The sequence below is a fragment of the Podarcis pityusensis genome (assembly GCF_964106645.2).
Source record: "Podarcis pityusensis genome assembly, chromosome: 12".
Lineage (NCBI taxonomy): Eukaryota > Metazoa > Chordata > Lepidosauria > Squamata > Lacertidae > Podarcis > Podarcis pityusensis.
In genome coordinates, this window is record NC_138037.1 from 47,395,049 (window position 1) to 47,418,060 (window position 23,012).

Below are 23,012 nucleotides of genomic sequence, written 5' to 3' on the forward strand. Positions count from 1 at the left end.
TGATTGAGAGAAGAATTGGCTGGCTTCGCGGTTTCCCTCACATTGTGATTGTTGCATAGCACACACACGCACGCACACACCATGATTCAATATATACTGCCAGGTCAAAAATTATGAAACCGATATCACAATATGGACTTCGATCTGGGTATTTAGAGAGAAAGAGAGAGAGAGAAGAGAAGACTCCCTGGAAAAGACCCTGATGTTGGGAAAGATGGAGGGCATAAGGAGAAGGGGACGACAGAGGACGAGATGGTTGGACAATGTTCTTGAAGCTACAAACATGAGTCTGACCAAACTGCGGGAGGCAGTGGAAGACAGATTGCCTGGCGTGCTCTTGGGGTCACAAAGAGTCAGACACGACTAAACGACTAAACAACAACAACATTATCTATATCTATATCTCTTGCCTAGCCCTAGCGGTATCCTATTAAAACTTTTGTCTGTATATGATGGGATAGTAGACCTTTGCAGAATGTAGACCTGCTTCTTCCCAGTGGGGCTGAATAGTCCGTAGAATGCAAAATAGGTGGATGGGTAGAGAAGAATGTTGATTTACTGGCACAGATTCAGGAAAAGTGATCTCTGTCATTATAAGTGCTACATCACCGTTTTTGTCCCAGTGGTTGACCTGGCATTCCCCAGCATATGAGGAACCACACAACATCCTGGGTGGCAGGGAGAGGGGACTGAGGACCCACGTATGAATCAGTGCCAAACATAATGAACCATCGTCTTTTTAAAAAAAGAACAGTCATATCTTTAAACAACTGCTACATTTATACTTCGCAGAATGGCTTGCATATGGTTCCCTTCCCAGGCAGCTCACAAGGCCAGAACAGCCCAGCTTCAACAGTAGACGCTGATTCACTTTGCCTTCACACTACTTTCGGGTCCCCGAATTAGGGTATTATTCTAAAAATATGACTGCATGTATCTAAATCAAGAGAGACGAGCTCAGCAGCAGTGCAGTGTGCTGCCAACTGAAAAACGCCAACTGGGTTTGCCTGGAGCCTCAAACAGACGAAATACCACCTGTCTCTACTTCTTTGTCCAGATGGCTGGGAATAGCCAGGAAAACATATTACTCAGTGTATTAACTCTCAGGGTTGTTGTTTTTTTGTTATGAACTAACTGGTATTCCTAAGATATATATATATTTCAGTGTCCTCGAGATTGTTTTTGCAGTTTCATGGCATTTGAGACAAAGCAGATATTGCTCACGTCCGAATATCACGTGAAGTCCATCTTTAACTGGCTCCCAAGAAGGAAAATGCAGCCATTTTGCTCTTCTCCATGTTATGGGGGTTAATGTAGCCCACCAGACCAGCTAGGCCAGCATTTGGCTTAACATGTCATCCAAAACCAAGATCATGGTTAAGGCCTCTTCTCCTCAACCACAACCTGTAACCATAGGCCAAATCTTGGCTACGCCCCATGGTTAATAAGGAGAGGGCTTAACCGTGGTCAAAGATTCAACATACTAAGCCTAACCTTTGCTTCGCTGCAATCCCGTGTTGACCCGAAGGCCCAGGGAAGGAAAAAATGGGAATGACCTCCTTGCCAGGGATCAGAATGTTCACAGTATACCATATGATGGCTTACTGTCAAATCAGAAATTCAAGGCCCATTAAAATAGTTCTTGACTTTTTCTTTAGCACACAGGCATCCAGGTCTTTAAAAAGACTTTGACGATTCTGCCCTGCCCAATTTTTACTTTATTTTATTTTTTTGAAATACCTTTAAAGTGAGACGTCTGAGAATCAGCACAGGCTCTGAACTGCTAGACAAAGGTTTCCCAACGAAATGATATAGGATGAGAGTATTTGGCGAATGCTTCTGTTGCAACTGAATCCTAGGGAGAAGGTGGAGAGACAAACAAGGGAGAAGATGGGTTTCTCGTGAACATACATTTTCAAAGTTGCATTACGGCATCTAAATGGTGCTAATGATCTTTTGGAATGTTAGTTTACTGTTTTTACTGTTTTTAATATTTTGAGACGGCTGTATTTAAATGTAAAAAAAAATGAGCAGAGAAGGATGATCAGTATGCGGGAAATATTGGGACCAGTATAGGAATGTAGGAAGATGCTTTGCACCAAGTTGAAACCATTGGTCCATTTAGCCCAGTACAGTGGTACCTTGGGTTACATATGCTTCAGGTTACATACGCTTCAGGTTACAGACTCTGCTAACCCAGAAATAGTACCTCGGGTTAAGAACTTTGCTTCAGGATGAGAACAGAAATTATGCTCCGGCGGCGTGGCAGCAGCGGGAGGCCCCATTAGCTAAAGTGGTGCTTCAGGTTAAGAACAGTTTCAGGTTAAGAACAGACCTCCGGAACGAATTAAGTACGTAACCAGAGGTAGAGGTAAAGGGACCCCTGACCGTTAGGTCCAGTCGTGGACGACTCTGGGGTTGTGGCGCTCCTCTTGCTTTATTGGCCGAGGGAGCCGGCGTACAGCTTCCGGGTCATGTGGCCAGCATGACTAAGCCGCTTCTGGCGTACCAGAGCAGCGCACGGAAACGCCTTTTACCTTCTTGCCAGAGCGGTACCTATTTGTCTACTTGCACTTTGACGTGCTTTCGAACTGCTAGGTTGGCAGTTTCAGGTTAAGTTTCAGGTTAAGAACGGGCCTCCGGAACAAATTAAGTACTTAACCCGAGGTACCACTGTACTAGTTCTCAGGCAGGGTTCATTCCCAGCCCGGCTTGAGGTGCTGGGGCCTTCTGCATGCACAACATGTGCCCTGCCACTGAGTTTGTTGACAGCACTTATAAATGCACTGTGCTTTCAGGGGGCATTAGCCAAATTGACCATTCTGACCATCCATGTCTTGCTGCAAGGGAACCGGGGGTGTATACACATATTTTGAAAGTGGACAAACAGGAGCAGCCAACTGTCTGGACTTAAAGTCTGTACAGCATATTATTTGGAGACAACCCACTCTGTCCAAAGGGGATTCGTGTTTATGGGGCTTATCAGCCGAATGATTTCTCTCAACAGGACAGAGGTAGTTAATCAGTGGGTGAGGAAGGTCTGTGTGATCACCTCCCAGCCACCTCAGATTTGCTCTTCAACCATTTTGAGACCACTAAAAAGATGGCAAAAACCTGACCCTGCAGTTATTAGGCATGTGCAGGATTTCCTTCCGACCCATAGAAAGGCAAAACACTTGGGCGTGGCCACAATAGAAGCAGGACAGAGAACCTGTGGCCCTCCAAATGTTGCTGGACTACCATCCCATCATCCCCAACCATTGGCCTTGCTGGCTGGGGTTGATGGGATCTGTAGTTCAGCAACAGCCGGAAGGCAACAGGCTGCCCACCTGTTACTTAATAATAATAATAATAATAATAATAATTTTATTTATACCCCGCCCTCCCCAGCCAAGACCAGGCTCAGTGCAGCTAACACCCGATATAAAAAAACTGATTTAAATTCAACTTAAAAACAAGATTAAAATACAACATTAAAACATTAAAATACAGCCTCATTTCCGTGGAAACTCAAATCAAAAACTTTTTGGGGGATGAAAATGTCAAGTCTTCACCAAGGCTAACTATCCAGACTGGTCCTACATGGGCCAGAAAAAAAGCCAGGGAAGTCCCCAAATAGGAGTTCCATCACAGAAGGAGAAAGGAAAAAAGCAAGAGGGGGAGGGAATCAAATTGGCTCCAAGCCAAAGGCCAGGCGGAACAACTCTGTCCTACAGGCCCTGCGGAAAGAAATCAGATCTTGCAGGGCCCTGGTCTCATGAGGCAGAGCGTTCCACCAGGCCGGAGCCAGTGTTGAAAAGGCCCTGGCTCTGGTTGAGGCTAATCTGACTTCCTTAGGGCCCGGGACCTCTAAGGTGTTGCTATTTATAGACCTTAAGGTCCTCCATGGGGCATACCGGGAGAGGCAGTCCCGTAGGTACGAGGGTCCTATTTCCAAGAGAAATAGTTTCTCTTGGCTTCCAAAAGGACCGTGCTTTTGAACATTTGCAGAGTACCTTCTATCTGCCAGGTTTATTTCTATCCAAGAGCTATTTTGTGGACTTGGGACTTCTTATTCAGCAGCATCCATGGGATTTAGGCAGGGAAATCAACACCCAGAGGATCATGGCTTCCCCATCTTTGCTACGGAATATTGGGGGGTGGGGTTGTTAAAAAAACCCCACACAGAACTGAAAGGCCGAGGAGGAGGAGACACAGCAGGAACAGATCCTGTCCCACTATAGGAGCTAGAGCCCAGCTTTGACTCCATTTTGCAAAAGAAGGTCCCTAAGAAACACTAACTCTGCTCTAAGCAAGGCAACTGCTCCCCCATTACGTCCCCTTAGCTGTCACACTAGGACTGGCATATCTTGTTCAGCTCTGAAAGGCTGCTCTTGTGAACTTTCTCCGTTATATCCTGCAACTTTATTGGGTACAACTATGGGGACCCATAGTAAAAACAAAGAAGGAAAACACTTAAAAGACTATACCATTTTGACAAAAGGAGAGATTTTCCTGAGCCTGGTCCTCCGGACACGAGAAGGGGCGGGATTGGCGCTGGGGCTGCCACCAAGTCATTCAGGCGTTCGTAATACTGCAAACAAAAATCAGGCATCGTAACAAAGAGCTCTGGGGTTAAGTCAAGAAACAGAGTGATTCAAAAATCTAAGCATCTATTTGATCTTGAGGCTCTGTGTGATCTAAGAAGAAGATATAACGGCATCTTGGGTCCCCCAAACGCTCAGTTCTAACCACATTGACTTGTAAGTCACGCTGAATTTAATTGGCTTGTGTCCACATTAGTATTCTTAAGGACACTGTCTTGGTCACAGATTAGCTCACAAACGTAGTAGCCAGCATCACTCAGAGGAGAGCTGAGCTAAGTTTACTTTCTCAAATACTGGCCCCATTCACACACCACATGGTTAATAGGCTACCATGATAAGAGGGCTCTTTTGCTCCCGACTCAGGGACAGAGGAAGCAAGTAATGACCGCTGGCTTTGTGCTTATGTCTGAGCCAGGGATCATTGTTTATTTCCTCAATGCATGAGTGGGAGGAGCAAGAGAGCTCTCCAGGGCATGGTCACAGCAAACCACTAACCATCATATGCAAACCGCATAAATATTTCACAAGTAGACTTGAATGTCTGGATGCCTTTGCCCTTTTTTTAAAAAAAAAAAAGTCAGATATTCAATTAAGGGTCTCTCACCATCACGTCATTAGAAGTGTCATAGCACATGCTCTTATAACTAAAGGATTTAGTATGATTCTTCAAAATTCTGGAGGGACAGCTTTGCTTTTAGCCTAGGCCCCTTTCCCCACCAAAATGCAGAATCGCCTCTTACAGCCAATATACTGAAATTCAACATACCCAGAAACAGGTGCAATCCTTCCAACATTGATTTATGTAAATGTGATAGAAAAGATACATCCGCAAAACTCTTAAATTCACTTAGCATGAAACAATTTCTTCCAATGTATGACTTTTTGAACTCTAGGAGCACCACTATTCCATGAGCTACATTTCTAACGTGAGTACAATGGTACCTCGGGTTACAGACGCTTCGGGTTACAGACTCCGCTAACCCAGAAATAGTACCTCGGGTTAAGAACTTTGCTTCAGGATGAGAACAGAAATCGTGCGGCGGCAGCGGGAGGCCCATTAGCTAAAGTGGTACCTCAGGTTAAGAAGAGTTTCACGTTAAGAATGGACCTCCAGAACGAATTAAGTTCTTAACCCGAGGTACCACTGTACATTTCCCCCTTCAAATATGCTTTCTGGAGTCTTGGCAGCCAAGCCATTGTACACAATCCAGGCCCCTGTGCATGTTCCATTGAACACCCAGCTCCCCTGCGCATGTGCTGCCCCTTTGATTAAAACACAGAGGGAGCACACCTCCATGTGCAAAGGAATGTATACATAGAGTTGGTGCCCTTCTTGCCAACAGTGTTCTGTTTAGATTTCTGTGTATGAAAGAAACCAGTGTACAGTGGTGCCTCGCAAGACGAAATTAATCCGTTCCGCGAGTGTCTTCGTCTAGCGGTTTTTTCATCTTGCGAAGCAACCCTATTAGCGGCTTAGCGGATTAGCGCTATTAGCGGTTTAGCGGCTATTAAAGGCTTATCGGCTTAGCGGATTAGCTGCTAAAAGGCTATTAAAGGCTTAGCAGCTTAGAAAAAGGGGGGGGGAGCGAAAAAAAAATCTCAAGACTCACAAGACATTTTCGTCTTGCGAAGCAAGCCCATAGGGAAATTCGTCCTGCGAAGCGCATTGAAAACGGAAAACCCTTTCGTCTAGCGGGTTTTCCGTCTTGCGAGGCATTCGTCTTGCGGGGCACCACTGTATTGCAGAAATAGCGTACAATGCAGCAAAACCCAAACATATTTTAAGTGCCAGGAAAGTCAACAGGACCTTCAGCCTTTAGATTCAGAAGCAGTTCCTGTTAATTTTAACAGCAGTGGTTTGCATGTAAGCAGGTGCAGGATCTCAGTTAAAATTCGTACAGTTATCAAGCATTTTGTTTTAAAGATTATCTTGTTCAAAGGGACCTAACATATACAGTAGTACCTCGGGTTACATATGCTTCAGGTTACAGACGCTTCAGGTTACAGACCCAGAAACAGTACCTTGGGTTAAGAACTTTGCTTCAGGATGAGAAGAGAAATTGTGCTCCGGCAGCGCAGCGGCAGCGGGAGGCCCCATTAGCTAAAGTGGTGCTTCAGGTTAAGAACAGTTTCAGGTTAAGAATAGACCTCCAGAACGAATTAAGTTCTTAATCCGAGGTACCACTAGAGACTTGCCAAGTCAATAGATTTTCCCCATAACTGGTTTTGCACTGTGGCTCTGATCCTCAAGTGGTTTGAAATACACCTGAATGAGGAGGTTGCACATGCTCACTTGTTTTTTGTCAGCTGTGAGCCACCTTGTGCTGGCCCCCGATCTGCCTTTTGCACTGGCAGAATGAGCACCGTTGCTGGAAAGCTCTCAGAAAACCTTTGTCTGGGAGCAGCCTAGACTTAAGGTTAAGTTTTTATACTTGTTACTTCAATAGTAAGGAAGCATACAGCCAGCTGGAATACGATCATTACATTTTCTCCTTGGTATTGGCACATTTGGCAATTGTCCCAGAACCAACCGAATCGTCTGCCTGAGACATATGGCCGCCTTCAGCCTGAGGACTGAAAGCCTCCGGGGATGTTTGCAAACCCCACTCCTCCTGCAAGAGTGGCAGCCCTGCTGCAAGTGAAGAAAAACAGACACAAACACTTATTGTTTGCCTTAAAATAGGGCACAAACTTACTTTCTCAAATCCAAGCTCAGAAGTTGAACTGGACGCCTGCTGGAAGGCCTCCATCTGTTCTTGTTCATCGTGAGCATCCCACAGCACGTCTCCAAAAATTTCCTCTTCAGGAATGGAAGGCTCAGCACTGTCTGTTGCGCCCTTCCTTTCCAGTTGTGTAATTTCACAGCCCAGTATATCCTATGTTAGCAGAAAAACAAATCCTATGAAGAAGTGAGTGACTCTTGTCTACGAAGTGGTCAGTGCCCAAAGAAGGAGGTAAAGGGACCCCTGACCATTAGGTCCAGTCGTGACCGACTCGGGTTGCAGCGCTCATCTCGCTTTACTGGCCAAGGGAGCCGGCGTACAGCTTCTGGGTCATGTGGCCAGCATGACTAAGCCGCTTCTGGCGAACCAGAGCAGCGCACGGAAGCGCCGTTTACCTTCCCGCTGGAGCGGTACCTATTTATCTACTTGCACTCTGACGTGCTTTTGAACTGCTAGGTTGGCAGGAGCAGGGACCGAGCAATGGGAGCTCACCCCGTCGCGGGGATTCGAACCGCCGACCTTCTGATCGGCAAGTCCTAGGCTCTGTGGTTTAACCCACAGCACCACCCGCGTCCCTAAAGGAGGTGCTGGGGCTTAAATCTACCCCAAGGACTTCTCCACCACCAAATTCAGGTGGTCTTTGGTGGAATCATCCTTTCTTCATATAGTTCATGTGTTTTAGGGATGTCCTGCCATCAGTCCAGTTCAAACTTAACATAAAACCATGGTTTTCCTACTACTTTCCTACTACAGCAATTCTTGGGCTTACACACTTTCTCTGTTTTTTCCTCTTCTGAGCATACAAGGAAAGAGACTGGAAGCTTCTGATGTCAAACAAACCATTCTGCTGATGTTCTATTTCAGGAGGACATGGGTGGCACTGTGGTCTAAACCACTGAGCCTTTTGGGCTTGCCGATCAGAAGGTTGGCAGTTTGAATCCCCGTGAAGGAGTGAGCTCCCGTTGCTCTGTCCCAGCTCCTGCCAACCTAGCAGTTCAAAAGCATGCCAGTGCAAGTAGATAAATAGATACCGCTCTGGTGGGAAGGTAAACAGCGTTTCCATGTGCTCTGGTTTCCGTCACGGTGTTCCGTTGTGCCAGAATCAGTTTAAGTCATGCTGGCCACAAGACCTGGAAAGTTGTCTGTGGACAAACACCAGCTCCCTCAGCCTGAAAGTGAGATGAGCGCCGCAACCCCATAGTCACCTTTGACTAGACTTAAGAGTCCAGGGGTCATTTACCTTTCTTCTTCTTCTTCTTTTTTACAATTTCAGGGTGGTTATTGAGAACAAGCCGGGGACAAATCATGATTTCAGATCTTTGCTTGTTCTCACCAACCGCAGTTCAAGCAACCCACAGTTTCCTGAAGTTTGGATATTACTTAAACCTGCAATTAGTTCTAAAGCTGAAGCCAAATGCTTTTGGTTTCCCCCTCTGGCTTTAAATAAGATGCTTTAAAATATACTTTAGATATGTATATAATAATGCAACGTGTGAAGCAACCCCTATTTATGCAAACGAAAGTCAAGAATCCCATGTTGATTTACTCCTTTAAAAAAAAAAAATCACAGCATTTATACACTGCTTTTCCACCAGACAACTGGCCTTTGGGGAAATACCTGTTTTATGGTCTTTTCCACATAATTATAGACTTCACGGGCTCCTTCCTCTTCTCCTCCCATATGGCTGATGATCTGGAGTAGGAGGAGAGAGAAATCATTCTGAAAAGACTATGTCTCCAGATAGAAGTAAGTTGTTTTTACAGACCTGGGGCATCTTATTCAGAAAAGATTTGCACACTTTAAAAAAACAGAAAGTCAGTTCAGCATACAACTCTCCTAGGCAACAATAATTCAATCTCCTGATTCCATAGGAAGCCTAGATGAGCTACTCTTTTCCTTTAAAAAATTGCTTCGTTACAAACATACACAAACTTATTTACATTTTAAAATTAAATATCACAAAAAGAATTAAATGGGGTTGTTGCTTTTCAAAGGGTGTGGCTCATCAGGCCAATCTGCATATTTGGATGAAGGGCTGTATTTAAAATTTGCACCGTTATGCAATAACCACCCAATCATAGCCATTTCAAACTCAGTAGTACAAAGAGACAAAAATGAATGCTAGTAGGGAAGAGTAATTCGAAGTATCTTCATTCTTTGAATCAAATTAATTTTAAGGACAGAACATTTTTTTCAGAACTCAACTACATAAACAAAAGCACATTTTAAAGGCCAAAAAATAAAAAATAAAAATCCTTCCTCATTAGGGTTCAAGGTGAAAAATATTACTATCACAGCAATCTTAGAAGCAATATCTCTTTTTGGAAACCTCAACCTTTTTTCCACTAGATATTTATATTAAAGACAGAAACAACTATTGCAGCGTGACAGTAAACAACTATCTGGGAAGCAAAATTGATTTGGGATTGCACGATCAGGGTGCATTCAATTGCCTGAAAGTGTGCCATTCCATTATCTTCCTGCATGCACTATCCTTAAAAAAAAAATTATTTAAGGCGTCACATACAAATTATGTTAACACCAGCTTCTACAAACGGTTACAAAATAAGAAAACTGATAAACGTACCAACCTTCAGCACACTCTGATTACCTTTGTTTTGTTCACATAACGAACTTGCTCAACTAATCGCTGCACAGAATCCGAACCGACTTGTCCATCTTCCAGTCGGTGGCAAATAAGCCGGGGCTTCCCTTCAGGGTTTTTCAAGAAGGCTTCTTCGCACTCATCCAGCAGGCAGCTAGATTGAAAAACCAGCATTTTTGTGCTATATACTATTCTGCTGTAGCACACAGTTTTCATCAACATCAGCCGCAAGGGTGCACTTTTTTCTACAAACGGCTCCAGTCAAAAAGGGACAAGCCTTTTTATCACAAAACAAGCAACGTGCCTTTAAAAAACTGAGGGCAAAAACGTACTGAGATTCAGAGTTGTAAAGAAAGAAACAAAAATAAATAAAACCAAATGAGTCTTTTAAGGAAAAGTACCCTTAGGCTGCAATCCTATAAACCCCATTAAACACAGTAAGTAGGCATTAGACATTGCGCTCTTAGTATTCTTTCTAGGAAGAATTCTGGTGTATACATTTGAATAAAGTAAGCATACTTCAATTGGAATATGTTAGAAAACCTGTGGTGTTGAGACAAGCTGAGTTTTTTAATCTGGTTTAAGGCAGGTTCTGTATTCAAGTATTTAAAAACAAAACTGATTGAAAATATATTCCATATACCCAGGAACATCTTAGTGACATAGTCCACTTTTACTGATGTACTTGCCTGTTTCTGTTTAACGGTTTCCTAAGTTGCTAACTCACCTTGGCAAATTTAGATGCAAGAACAAAATGGCTAAAGAGCTTTTCTCAATTTCCCATTTTCTCACAGCCTGGAAAGTACTTTCGGTTTCTACTGGAAAATGGACAGCTTGGAAGAAGTATTCCATTGTTTCACAATATTTCCGAAGTTTGGGAGAGTATTTCTGAAAGTTAAGAGGAAAATGTGGGTTTTGTTATGGGTGCTAAATTGCCATCACAAAAAACAAGATTGAGCAAGCTAAGCCATTGTTTCGCTGGGTTTCTCTAATCGGGGTTAACACAAGAAACTCTGGCTAGCAGTAATCACTGTTAACCATTAAGTCTACTCTCAGCCACAGTCATTCATAAATGATTACTAGTAGTGGGTTGTAAGCCTGAGAGTCATTTGACATGCTGGATACCACCTTCCTTCCTAAATCGATTTATTTTCTCTCCAGTTAGCTACAAGACACTCTGGATGATGTCAAGGACATGCCAAGAGACAGTCCCGTTCTTTCGTTTCTCAGATTTATTTACTTACAATAATTTATAACTCACTTTTCTATACAAGGATACTCAAACTGGTCCACACAACCGAGCAAAGATAGTACTGAAAGACCAAAATAATATATTATACAAGCACAAGAATAATATCCAAGATCACAGCACAATTTCACGCACAGTTGAAAATAGAAGAGTTTCAAATCAGTTGACGTAAGACCCAAAAGCTCACTAGAACAGCCGTATTTTCATTGCTCCACGAAACATGGGTAGCAATGGTGTCGGACGGACCCCTGTTGGAAGAGTGTTCCACAACACTGGACCTCCCACCCACTGCACCTTCAATGGTCGCAGAATCCAGATTTCAACATTGATTTTAATGCTCAGGTAGGTTCAAACTGAAGGCAGCAGTTCTGGTTTGGAGGGGTTTGAACTTCCCTTTCTCAAAAAGGTTTGCAAAGGCCCAGGGGCATTTCAAGCTAAGCATAACTATAATAAAACACTTATCCAGTTGCTGTACATTATATTGAGATTTTGTTGGTAGATAGGTAAATAAATGACAGTGTGGACTACAACCAGGTGGATGGAAGTTACATTCTGATCAAACCAAAATTCAAAATAAAGTTGCTGTGTCACACAGCCAGAATAATACACTCTTTGCACTGAAGTGATTCATTGTGTCACACACCAGGTCACCAAGACGTCATAAATTCAGAAAATTTCACACCATATGACATAAAAAAGCCACATTATTTATGAGCCGAGTAATATATTTAAGGCTTATACTGTCTGCTCTGGTGGGTAGCAGTTCTCTATACCTTGAGGCAGACACCTCGCTCAGCAATATGACTCAAAATTACTTTTAAACTGGAAAATGGTAAGCAGTAACCTAGAAATCTTATAAATACAAAACACAGGCTCTACTAACTGGGCAATGTTCCCTGTTTCGAAAACTGTGAAATCAGGATACGGTTTATTGTCCATGTGAAGCAGATTGCAAAGTGTTGTGACAACAGAATGCAGAAAAGTGTCGAAAATCACTAGTATATCCTGCACGCATTTTTCTCACCTGTATGAAGATGTCTACTTCTTGCTGAGTCTCTTCCGTACTGATGAGATACACCCTAACTGTATTGCTCCACAAAGAGTGGGAAAACAAGGGAGTGACTTGCAGCAAACTAGCGACAGCTGCATCCCAGTCATCTGCAAAAGTAAGAAAAGACAACACACACAAACACATTGTTAGCCGATTCAAAACCACCAATCAGCTTAATGCAGCCCAGCCAGTCCATCCCTCCCACCATGCTCTTCCAACAGCCACAGGGGACAGTATGCAATTGGCCTGGCCTGTCAATGTTGCCAGGCTGGACCTTAAGGTCCACAAAATGTTGTTCATTCATCAATATTTCTTTAAACTGAATGTCACGTTTCGAAGCAGCGAATGAAAATATCCTGTGCTACCAAGTACGTGTGCTGTAGTGCTCTCTTTAAAAAGAAAAGAAGTCCCTTTGGGTGGCTTCACACAAAGAGAGACACACATATGACTTCTGAATTTGAAAAGTGATGCTTCTAACAACCACAACAACACAACACCCATTTCAGGATAGGGAGGGAAGATTCATTCAATCAATCAATCAATCAATCAATCGTTATTTCACCAGTTTAAACCTCAATTGCCACTACAGGTCATCTGCAAAGAAGCTGGAATTCGTGCCGGTACATGATATAACTAAAACACTGATGAAAAGATGAATTGTTCTGCAGGTCGACTCCGCATTTCAGCCACAGTTTGTCTTGAAGTGATACAACACTGCAAGATTTTGTCTCGGGTCTTTTAAAATTTTAATCACCCTTGCTTCAGAGAGAACCAAGCCCTTACCTCTATTGACATTTGCAAATGGCCCTTCCACATCTATGGAGCTATGTGCAAACTCAGGGCCTCGGAAGGACTGCTGAAGCTGTATCATGCTGCCCATGGAAGGCTCGCTTCCCAAAGCACCGCCAGTCCAATACTCAGTCTGAGCTCCAGTGGCTTAAAAATGAAACAAGCATTTACTGATGGATACCTATTGTTTACATAGACTGGTCATCAATTACCTAGTCATTTAGGCGACATGCAACAATTTTATCAGCGTAACATAAATCAAATGATGAATTATCAAAGGCAGCCCTGTTTAGGGAAGCTTTTAATGTTTGATGCATTACTGTATTTTAATATTTTGTTGGAAGCCGCCCAGAGTGGCTGGGGAAGCCCAGCCAGATGGGCGGGGTATAAATAAATTATTATTATTATTATTATTATTATTATTATTATTATTATCATTAGTAATGTAAGGCAACAGCTTAAAACGTAATCAGATTATTATCATTGTATAACCCAGGCTAGCTTCTGGTGTTGATGTAATATCTTGGGTGATTGGCCATTAAGGGAAACAAAGGAAAGACGCTCTGTGTGAGATGGCAAATAGTTAGAAGGTTTAGGAGTTGAGTTGCAGTGATGTGACCAAGAATTAAATCAGCAAGCTAGAGAGTCAGAACAGTATTTGAGAGCAATTGTTTGATTCCTGTTTGAATCCAAGACTAGAGCTATCGGAAAATTAAGACCTTTTTGGGGTGTTAATGCTGCAACCCCTCCATCATAGGCTTAGGTTGTATATATATGTAGGTAAAACTTTATATCATAAAGACACCGCAGTCTCTGCTGTGCCTCATTTCCAAAAGGAAACATGAACACTGGGGAAGCACCTAAGACCCACGGAATCTTGCACCGCTAGGAGTTTGGGGTGGGGTGCAACATTACATTTGGGGGCCAAATAGCATCTGTTGGCAGTGGTGCACGTGAGGATCACTGTACAGCGATACTACAATTTGAAATGGCTTGTGTGATGAGTTCATGGGTGGGTGGGTAGTAATTTAGCAGATTATAAATTGTTTAAAAGTTAATATTATGTACTAGTTTTTTAAATCCACCAGGAATAGAAGCCGATAGCTTTTTGTCTATCTTATGCTACATACAGTGGTACCTCGGGTTACATACGCTTCAGGTTACAGACGCTTCAGGTTAAGACTCCGCTAACCCAGAGATAGTACCTCGGGTTAAGAATTTTGCTTCAGGATGAGAACAGAAATCGCGCGACTGCGGCGCGGCAGCAGCGGGAGGCCCCATTAGCTAAAGTGGTGCTTCAGGTTAAGAACAGTTTCAGGTTAAGAATGGACCTCCGGAATGAATTAAGTACTTAACCCGAGGTACCACTGTATTTATATACATTGTCCCCCCACGACTGGCAAAAGCAGGAGGTTAAAATTCTTACCGGTAACCTCAGTGCAGCTATCATCTGAATCCGACTCCTCAGGATCAAAGACCTGGATGCCTTGGGCCTGCAGCCTCTGCAGTTTTGCCTCCAGATCCCGCTTAGCCCTCAGTAAATCCTGAATTTCATTTTCCTTGGTTTCTCTAAAAATCTATATAAAAAAGTAAGGTTAACTAATGACCAGCCAGAATTTACAGCTGTTATAAAACACCACTTAATAGTATGTGAGAGTCCTTTCATTCTGGCATGAAACTAACACCAGCTGGGACAGTCCAGTGTACAAGCAACAGGACCCTCAGCCCCCACCACAACGCAATGTGAAAGACAGAAGGAAAATAAGTAGACACAAATGGGAACTGCAACAAAATCTTGCAGTGTGGAGTGGCCCTGTTTAGGGTTTCGGCCACTTTTCCTTCTTCAAAATGCTCCATTTGATTCCTTCCTCTAGTTTTGTGTTTTCTCCCATTAACAGACACTCGGCATACGTGTTCAGTGCCCACTGAGTTGCAGGGAGGTCCCCCCTTACATATTCCTAAAGCATATTGATACCTCCTTTTTGTTTCACAGCGGACACTTCTGGTTTCAAAAGCTACCAGCACCCGGCACCTGAATTGGCTGCTAGGAGGAGCAATTTACCTTGAACTGCCTCTTGACTTTGTCCCGGTCGTGTTCGAATGTAGCTGCTCTCTCCATGGCTTGATATTTGGCCTCTAGAGCACTTTCTTTCTCCCGGAGTATCTTTTGATAGGTTTTCTGAAGTGCCTAAAAAAAGACCAGTGTTATTGAGAGAGAGAGAGAGAGAGTGTTTTCCCTAGGATGAAAAATTACAGCTAAGCAATGGTTTTGACTGTTAATGTCTAAGTGTCAGAATAGAAAAATTGGCAGCTTGCAAGAAGCTGCTCTCCAATTCCAAAGTGGTGGTGGTGTTGTTGTTTTATTATGTTTGGTCTTGTAAACCTATGCCTCTTTTTGCTAGCCCAAGATGGCTGCCCCAGCCTTTCAAGTTACCTGTAGCTCTGCCCGAAGTCTCTTGTTCTCCTTATCCAGCTTGTTCTCCTTTTTCATCATAGAGGCCACCTCGTTGTTCTTGCTGATGCGGAAGATCTCGTACTCCTTTTTCAGGCGCTCGTACTCCGCCATGCATTCCAGCTCCTGTACGGACGCTGTGGACTTGAAGCTGGCTCCGATGAGGCCTCCAGGCCGCGACGTCCCTACACGGCGGAAGGAGCTACGCAGGAGGCGGGCTTTGGGCTTCACCTCCACGGGGATCTCGCAAGCTTCGCCACCACCTCCCTCGTAGGTGTCTTCAATCACCTCCCCGACCGTGCCGATGGGGTTCACCAACGATGAAGCAGTCCCCATAGTGCCTTCCTCAACCCCGTCTCTTCTTGATGGAAGTTACTGCCTTACTCAAAGGTTACACCAAAATGCCAGGCATTCACCCATCCTCAGTATTTATGCCAAGACCTGCAACTGCAGCTTTAAAGCTCTGTGCCAGCCCTATAGCCACAGATCGGCCTCCATTCTCCCATTCCACTTAGCCATGAACTGTTCCAAGATTGTCCGGCTGCTTCAGCTAGCCAGCTCTTTAGGTTCGCAACATGGCCAGGGTTTTTTAATGCACCGTCTTCAGGGCTCTGCATCTTCTAGATACTCAACAGGGAAATATTTTTAAAATTTGCAAATCAGCACGTACAGATGAACACCCCTGACAAAAGTTTTTTTATTATTTATTTTTTCTTAAACCCCAACACACTACCAAGTACTGGATTCTCCTCCTGGTCAGTTCTTACACCGCCCAGCCAAGATTGCAGCCACATGGTAAAGATTTTGTGAGTCTAGCCATCAGTACTACCACACCCGACTTCTGAATTTACCCAGCCAGCTGACCATCCCTGACTCACCGATAAATGTCTCCTGAAACAAGTCTGGTTGAGTCTTCCTTTCGGTCCACTTTCATCCCCGGCACCGGCTGACAGAACAGCAGTGCAGCCCTTAGACACACTTACCTGAGGGCAAGTTCGTGTGAACTCAATGGGGCTCCCTGCTGAATAGACACGCGTATAGGATTTGCAGCGCAAACCCCGTCCTGTCCCGCTCTCCTCCTAATAATGCACGCTTACTAGGGGGCGAGTCCCGCCGACTCGCAAGTAAACCCGCGCGCAGGGCCGGGCTGCATTCTGACGTGACTTTTCTAAAAGGCTGAAACCCTCCTACCGTCCCAGGGATGACCCAAGACTGTCCAGTCCGGTCAATATCTCCACCCCTCTTGCTAGAAAGGCAGAAGTCGCCAAAAAGTTTCCCAGAGCGCCCGACGCAGAAGGCAGGAGGGGCCAAGCGCTTGACCGCCTTCCTCTGTCTGACTGACTTTTTGCAGCTCCCTCGCTGCTTCCCGCAGCAACGGAGGGGGAGAAAGGAAGGAGGGAAGGGGAAAGAGGGAGGAGGAGGAGGAGGCAGTGACGTGGCTGCTTCTCCCTCCCTCGCTTCTGCCTCGGGCAGCGGACGGAGGCGCCGTCGAGGGAAGAAGGCGCAGTGCCGGTGTCTGCGCTCGTTCTTTCCATCGCGCGGTTACCTTCTCTTTCTCCCAACTTTCGCAGCTCAGCCCCATCCGGAGGGTTTGCAGATGGTCAACGGCCTCAGGGTGCTTGAGCCGCAGAGTTGGAAGGGAACCCCAAGGGTCATCTAGTCCAACCCCGTATCCCTCTCCCATGCAGGAATCTCAGCTAAAGCGCTGCTTAAGAAAACCTCCAAGGAAGGAGATTTCACAACCTCCCGAGGGAGGCGAGGTGTCTGTGACAAAAAAAAATGTCTCTCGCTCAATGTAAACAAACTGTGAAAAAAGACTCTTACGAATTGATAGACGTACCTTTTATCTGTTTTGTAACACACTCACAGAAAACCCTTAACAAAAGCTAATTTTAAAAAAAGTTCTGCCAGAGGTTTAGTCAAGTCAAGTCATTGCTGGATTTACGTATAAGCTAAACAAGCTATAGCTTAGGGCCTCACTCTCTTGGCTCCCCCCCCCCCAAAAAAAGAAATTAAGGGGGGGAACTGGATGTATGTTTCCAAAATATAAGATTAAAAAAAAAACCTACATACAGCAACAGTGTTTTGTGTTGTGTAGGCTCCTGTGATATAAGTAATGGGCCCCGTCTGCTAACCTGCTCCCTAAAATATCACTGGTTTGCTCATTTCTATATATAGGGTGCCTACATTCTGCATGTGCAAATGGCTTTAGGTACCTATTAGGTCCATAAATTACCATATAGCATATATTCCACACAAAAAACAGCGACAATTTGTTGTTGACAAAGGACAGCTGGCCATATAAAGGGCCCCATTACCTTCAGTAGCTTAGGGCCTCCTCAAACCTAAATCCAGCCCTGTGAATCAAGTCCTACCCTCTAAAGCCATGTGGCAAAGCACATAGCTCCCCAACAGCACCCAAGATCCTGGGAACTGTAGGTTAAAGGTGCTGGGAATTGTAGCTACCAACTCCACCTGGTACGCAGGCTGAGGGGAAACTCAGCCAGATGGGCAGGTTATAAATTATTCTTATTCTTATTTGGAGTTATCTCTCGCTTGGACTACTGCAATGCGCTCTACGTGGAGCTACCTTTGAAGGTGACTCGGAAACTACAACTAATCCAGAATGCGGCAGCTAGACTGGTGACTGGGAGCGGCCGCCGAGACCATATAATACCGGTCTTGAAAGACCTACATTGGCTCCCAGTACGTTTCCGAGCACAATTCAAAGTGTTGGTGCTGACCTTTAAAGCCCTAAACAGCCTCGGTCCAGTATACCTGAAGGAGCGTCTCCACCCCCATCGCTCTGCCCGGACGCTGAGGTCCAGCGCCGAGGGCCTTCTGGCGGTTCCCTCATTGCGAGAAGCAAAGCTACAGGGAACCAGGCAGAGGGCCTTCTCGGTAGTGGCGCCCGCCCTGTGGAACGCCCTCATCAGATGTCAAAGCGATAAACAACTACCTGACATTCAGAAGACATCTTAAGGCAGCCCTGTTCAGGGAAGTTTTTAATGTGTGATATTTTAGTGTATTTTTAGTTTCTATGGAAGCCGCCCAGAGTGGCTGGGGAAACCCAGCCAGATAGGTGGGGTATAAATAATAAATTATTATTATCATTATTATTAGCTTGGTGAAGGGTAAACTTTGGTGCACATGATGGTTTGGGAAAAGTCATGTGCTTTAAATGGATGGTGTGAGTGTGATCGTGGCCTCAGATTTTAGTGGAAGCACAAGTTTTTTGCACTTCTCACTGAAATCAATGGGTTTTTTCCGGAACAACCAAAGGAGGTAGCCCATTAATTACAGATTATGTACTTTAAGAGGCTTCATTGAGGACAATTGTAAACTGGCACGCAAGAAAATGGCTGCTTCCTAAACATAACATAGCAGATGATTTTGCTGTGCAAATAGGGCTCCACATGCTGTTCTCTGAAGTGCAATGCAACCTCGTCCAGGGAAACATGCCACATGTATTATTCATCCATGCAAAATGAAGGTAGATTTAGAGCTTTGATTGTGAAAATAAAATTGCTGCGATCATTCACACATATCCCGATGCTGTTTGTTGGTAGGAAATTACCCAGGGCCCAGAATTAAGCAGATGTTCGGTTTGCAAAGCGTACCAACCCAGCAGCTGGCCACATTAGTATTTCAGAAGAATTTCTTACAAAGAGGTATGGAAATTAACAAAGAAATAATATGCATCTGAAAGTAGACTTTTAGAGAATGGGCTGCTGGGTTCCTAATTTCCATGATAGGGATTCATTTTACACCGAAGTGCTATCCTTTCACCATTTTATTTATGATTTTTTCCAGAAAATAGGGAACCCATTACAATGATTTTATTAGCAACTGCTTTAGATAGGCAGTTCAGTACAGCCTTTGAAAAAGGCTGCATGCAACTGAATATGAGCAATGGATCCAAACTACAAGAAAGAAGATCCCACCTAAACATTAGGAAGAACTTCCTGACAGTAAGAGCTGTTCGACAGTGGAATTTGCTGCCAAGGAGTGTGGTGGAGTCTCCTTCTTTGGAGGTCTTTAAGCAGAGGCTTGACAACCATATGTCAGGAGTGCTCTGATGGTGTTTCCTGCTTGGCAGGGGGTTGGACTCGATGGCCCTTGTGGTCTCTTCCAACTCTATGATTCTATGATTCTATGAATTCTGCATGCAACTGAATATGAATTCAAACTGGGACAAACCAAATTATGTGGGTGATGGTCAGCAGACCACTCATACTTGGCCCTGGCATTCTTGGCATCTGTCCTGACAGGAGTGACTTTGCTGCCTCAGGCTTTTTTTATAAGTAGTTCTGGCCAACAACACTCCAAACAGTACTGGTTGGTTGGTTTCCAGCCACCATTTCATTTCCCACAATTCCCCAAACAATTGGGGGGAAGTATCGGTTTGAATCCCCACGACGGGGTGAGCTCCCGTTGCTCGGTCCCTGCTCCTGCCAACCTAGCAGTTCGAAAGCTCGTCAAAGTGCAAGTAGATAAATAGGTACCGCTCTGGCGGGAAGGTAAACGGCGTTTCCGTGCGCTGCTCTGGTTCGCCAGAGTCATGCTGGTCACATGACCCAGAAGCTGTACGCCGGCTCTGTAACCCCAGAGTCGGTCATGACTGGACCTAATGGTCAGGGGTCCTTTTACCTTTACCTTTTATAGGAAATTAAAATGGTGGCTTGCAGGAAAGCAAGGGTATTTTGGGAAATGATAAATGATTAGATCTTTTAAAAAATATGTTTAAAATGAGTATATCAAAAAAGCATGAAGCATTTCTGTTAGGGATTATAGGGGCAGAAAAAATGTTAAAGATTTTTTTTATGTATATAGCAACAGCAGCTAGGATTATGCACAGAAATGGAAGGAAGAAGTTCCTACCAAAGAAGATGGGATAAGTAAGATAATCGACTATGCAGAACTGGCAAAATTAAGAGAATCTAATGATGAGTGTTTTATGAATGCCTTTTTCGGACTACTGAAAGAAATATAATTTGATGAACTCGTGAGCAGGATTTGAGCTATGAGCAACTGAAGTAAAATTGAAGTAATATTGTAGTTTTGATTTGATTGATAGAAGATAGGGTGCAGCTGAAGGGGAAAAACAACAACTCCATGGAAAACGGGTTGATAAGTCGACAAAAATAAAAGATGAAATTATGTTTTGAATGTTGAAACTTAATAAAAAAATTGTTTTGGGGGAAAATGGAAATTAAAAAGGTAGCTAGACTTACCGGTACCCACCCAGTGCTATTTGGTGCACAGTTTTTGCCACCACTGCCAACTAAATCCACTAATTGATGGACCCCTACCCAGACACTGCTTAACCTGGAACCAGATTTACTGGTAGTGAGGAATATATAGCTGAGCATTTTTCCCCCTTCCAAACTCAGTGACAGTAATGGATGGCTTTCCCACTACAGGGGGAAAAATGCTTCCTTATTTGCTATGTTCATTTGCCAATGACTTGACATAACCATATCACATCGATAGACTACTGCATTTTGCAGTCTTTGGGCTCCACTGTTTGCTGGTTTCCCCCTCTTTTTGTGCCTTAGGACACCCATTCATTCATTTATTTACATAACTGATAGCAAAGCAGTTCACACAATTGACAATAATAAAATCACACCCCCACACCCAAAAAGCGAACACAAAATAAAATCCAATGAAATATGAAGCAGAACTTCAAAACAGAAATACTAAGCAGTGTGATCAGAAAATTAAGAGCCAGGGGAAACCTGATGAAACGAGTTCTTTTCTTTATGTTTTTTACTTATATCTGCTCCATCTGTCTCTTGTCTACCAAATCTTATGCTTTAATAAGCATATTAGTTTTTTTAAGTGCCACGGGACTGCCTACCTGCTGTTTTTACTAAAACAGATTTGGTTTTCCATCTAGAGTACGCCTGTTTTTGAAACTCAAAGAATCTAGTGGTGATTTGAGCATTTGGACATGTTCTGTGTAAAGGATGCCTGAGGTTTATCAAACCACCTGTTGTAGAACCTATTAGGAATCAGAGGAGCTGCTCCAAACACTCAGGAAGTTGAACATCTAACCCAGGAGAGATTTCCCTTTTCATCTAATGAAACAAGCTCTTTGCTAGATGCTCCCACTGCCATCTGGGTTCTGGCAGTAGGCCAGAATAGGCCCTCCCTAGGATGTTGAACTCCACAATGCCTATCATCCCCGGCAGGAGGTGATGGAAATTGAGAGTCTAATGTCTGGAGGTTCCCCACTCCTGCTGTAGGTCAAGACTGGCTAAGTCAGTCAGCAAAAGCCCAATGGCCAACCTTCTTGCACCCAAAGGTTTCCTATTTCCCCACTATCTCCACAGTCATGTAGCTCCTTTCAGCCGAGGGAGGACAGGATCTGAGTGACATTTTTGATGTTGATTTTCCTTGAGGGCTTCTGGAGCAACCTGTTTAGAGCAGTCTAGGGAGAGGTTCGCTGATGGGATTCTATGTTTGCTCTGATTCCATTTATGCTCTTTCCAGCTGCCAAGCGTCCATGTCCTATTATACACAGGACAGTCCTCTGTTTGAAGGTCTCTCTGTTCCAGATCAGGTTAAAGATCAAAAACCCTAAAAAGGGAGAGGAGGAGGAGTCTTGAAATTGCCCATCAACACTTAGCACCTAGAGCAAGCATACGTATCAATCATCCAATCATAGTCTTGCTCACTATTGTGAAATATATTGTATGTCTATTTAGAATATAGTAATTATTTCTAAACATATAGTCAGTGCTTCTTTTCTAGGGGTACGCATGCCCCTAAACATTTTGTGACTCTTTGTACTTTTGTCCATTTACTGTATTTATTTTTCCTGATTTGAACTATAAAATGATGATTTTCTTGAGTCAAAATGAGAGTATCCCTAAACATTTTTTTTAAAGAAAAAAGCACTGCATACAGTTATAGATGCAAATTAGCATGTGGGAATTTTATGCAAAGCTGTGCCCTTTTTTTGTCCTCTGTTTTGATGATGCATTCCCGCTTCTTTGTGGATGTGTTAGGGGCCACAGGAAGATGAAACTGAGTTTTAATCCGCTCTAGTTTTCTCTTGTAGGGATCTGGGCAAAAGTTGCCCAGTAGTTGGTTTTAAAACAGCATATGGTAATCTCCAACAGTTCCTAAATGTACCCCTTAGAATATTTGCCTTTACAGTATTGTTTAATTTATTTATTTATTTATTTATTTGTTTGTTTGTTTGTTTGTTTGTTTGTTTGTTTGTTGCTTACTACTAAAAGTTGTCTCAGAGTGATGGGATTTCTCCTTCATTTTTAAAAAAGAAATACCTCTATCTAGACCAACTATGAATACAAACAGTGTAAGCTTTTGAACTTGTTATGCTTTAGTACTCAGAGCAAAAGAATTAAAAAGCAAGGAATGTGTTGTTATGTCCAAGCTTGGAATAAGCAAATTTGTATTTTCCTGATGTTGTTCATGACAGCTCCCATCTGTCCCAGCCAACATGGTTTATGGGCAGGGGTGATGGGATTTATAGTCGAAAAACATACGGAGAGCACCACACTGGCTACTCCTGGTCTATAAGG

At 43.7% G+C, this 23,012-nt stretch overlaps 1 protein-coding gene across 3 annotated transcripts in view; it reads right to left on the reverse strand.

Moving 5' to 3' along the window:
* The window catches only part of NPHP3 (nephrocystin 3), a 45,881-nt gene extending 28,639 nt beyond the window's left edge, over window positions 1-17,242 (reverse strand). Inside the window, exons 1-12 of one of the 3 annotated variants that reach the window (XM_080974581.1) lie at window positions 16,440-17,238; window positions 15,439-16,076; window positions 15,067-15,192; window positions 14,431-14,581; window positions 12,999-13,151; window positions 12,189-12,322; window positions 10,643-10,803; window positions 9,922-10,069; window positions 8,928-9,002; window positions 7,283-7,462; window positions 4,470-4,573; window positions 1,741-1,855 (exon numbers count right to left, since the gene is read on the reverse strand). In XM_080974581.1, the coding sequence (XP_080830707.1) occupies window positions 1,741-1,855; window positions 4,470-4,573; window positions 7,283-7,462; window positions 8,928-9,002; window positions 9,922-10,069; window positions 10,643-10,803; window positions 12,189-12,322; window positions 12,999-13,151; window positions 14,431-14,581; window positions 15,067-15,192; window positions 15,439-15,792 (1,701 nt within the window). In that variant the 5' untranslated portion in view covers window positions 15,793-16,076; window positions 16,440-17,238. Of the gene's footprint in view, window positions 1-1,740; window positions 1,856-4,469; window positions 4,574-7,282; window positions 7,463-8,927; window positions 9,003-9,921; window positions 10,070-10,642; window positions 10,804-12,188; window positions 12,323-12,998; window positions 13,152-14,430; window positions 14,582-15,066; window positions 15,193-15,438 lie in introns of all 3 variants that reach the window. The other 2 variants (XM_080974579.1, XM_080974580.1) reach the window with 2 other exon arrangements.
* Window positions 17,243-23,012: the final 5,770 nt, after the last annotated feature.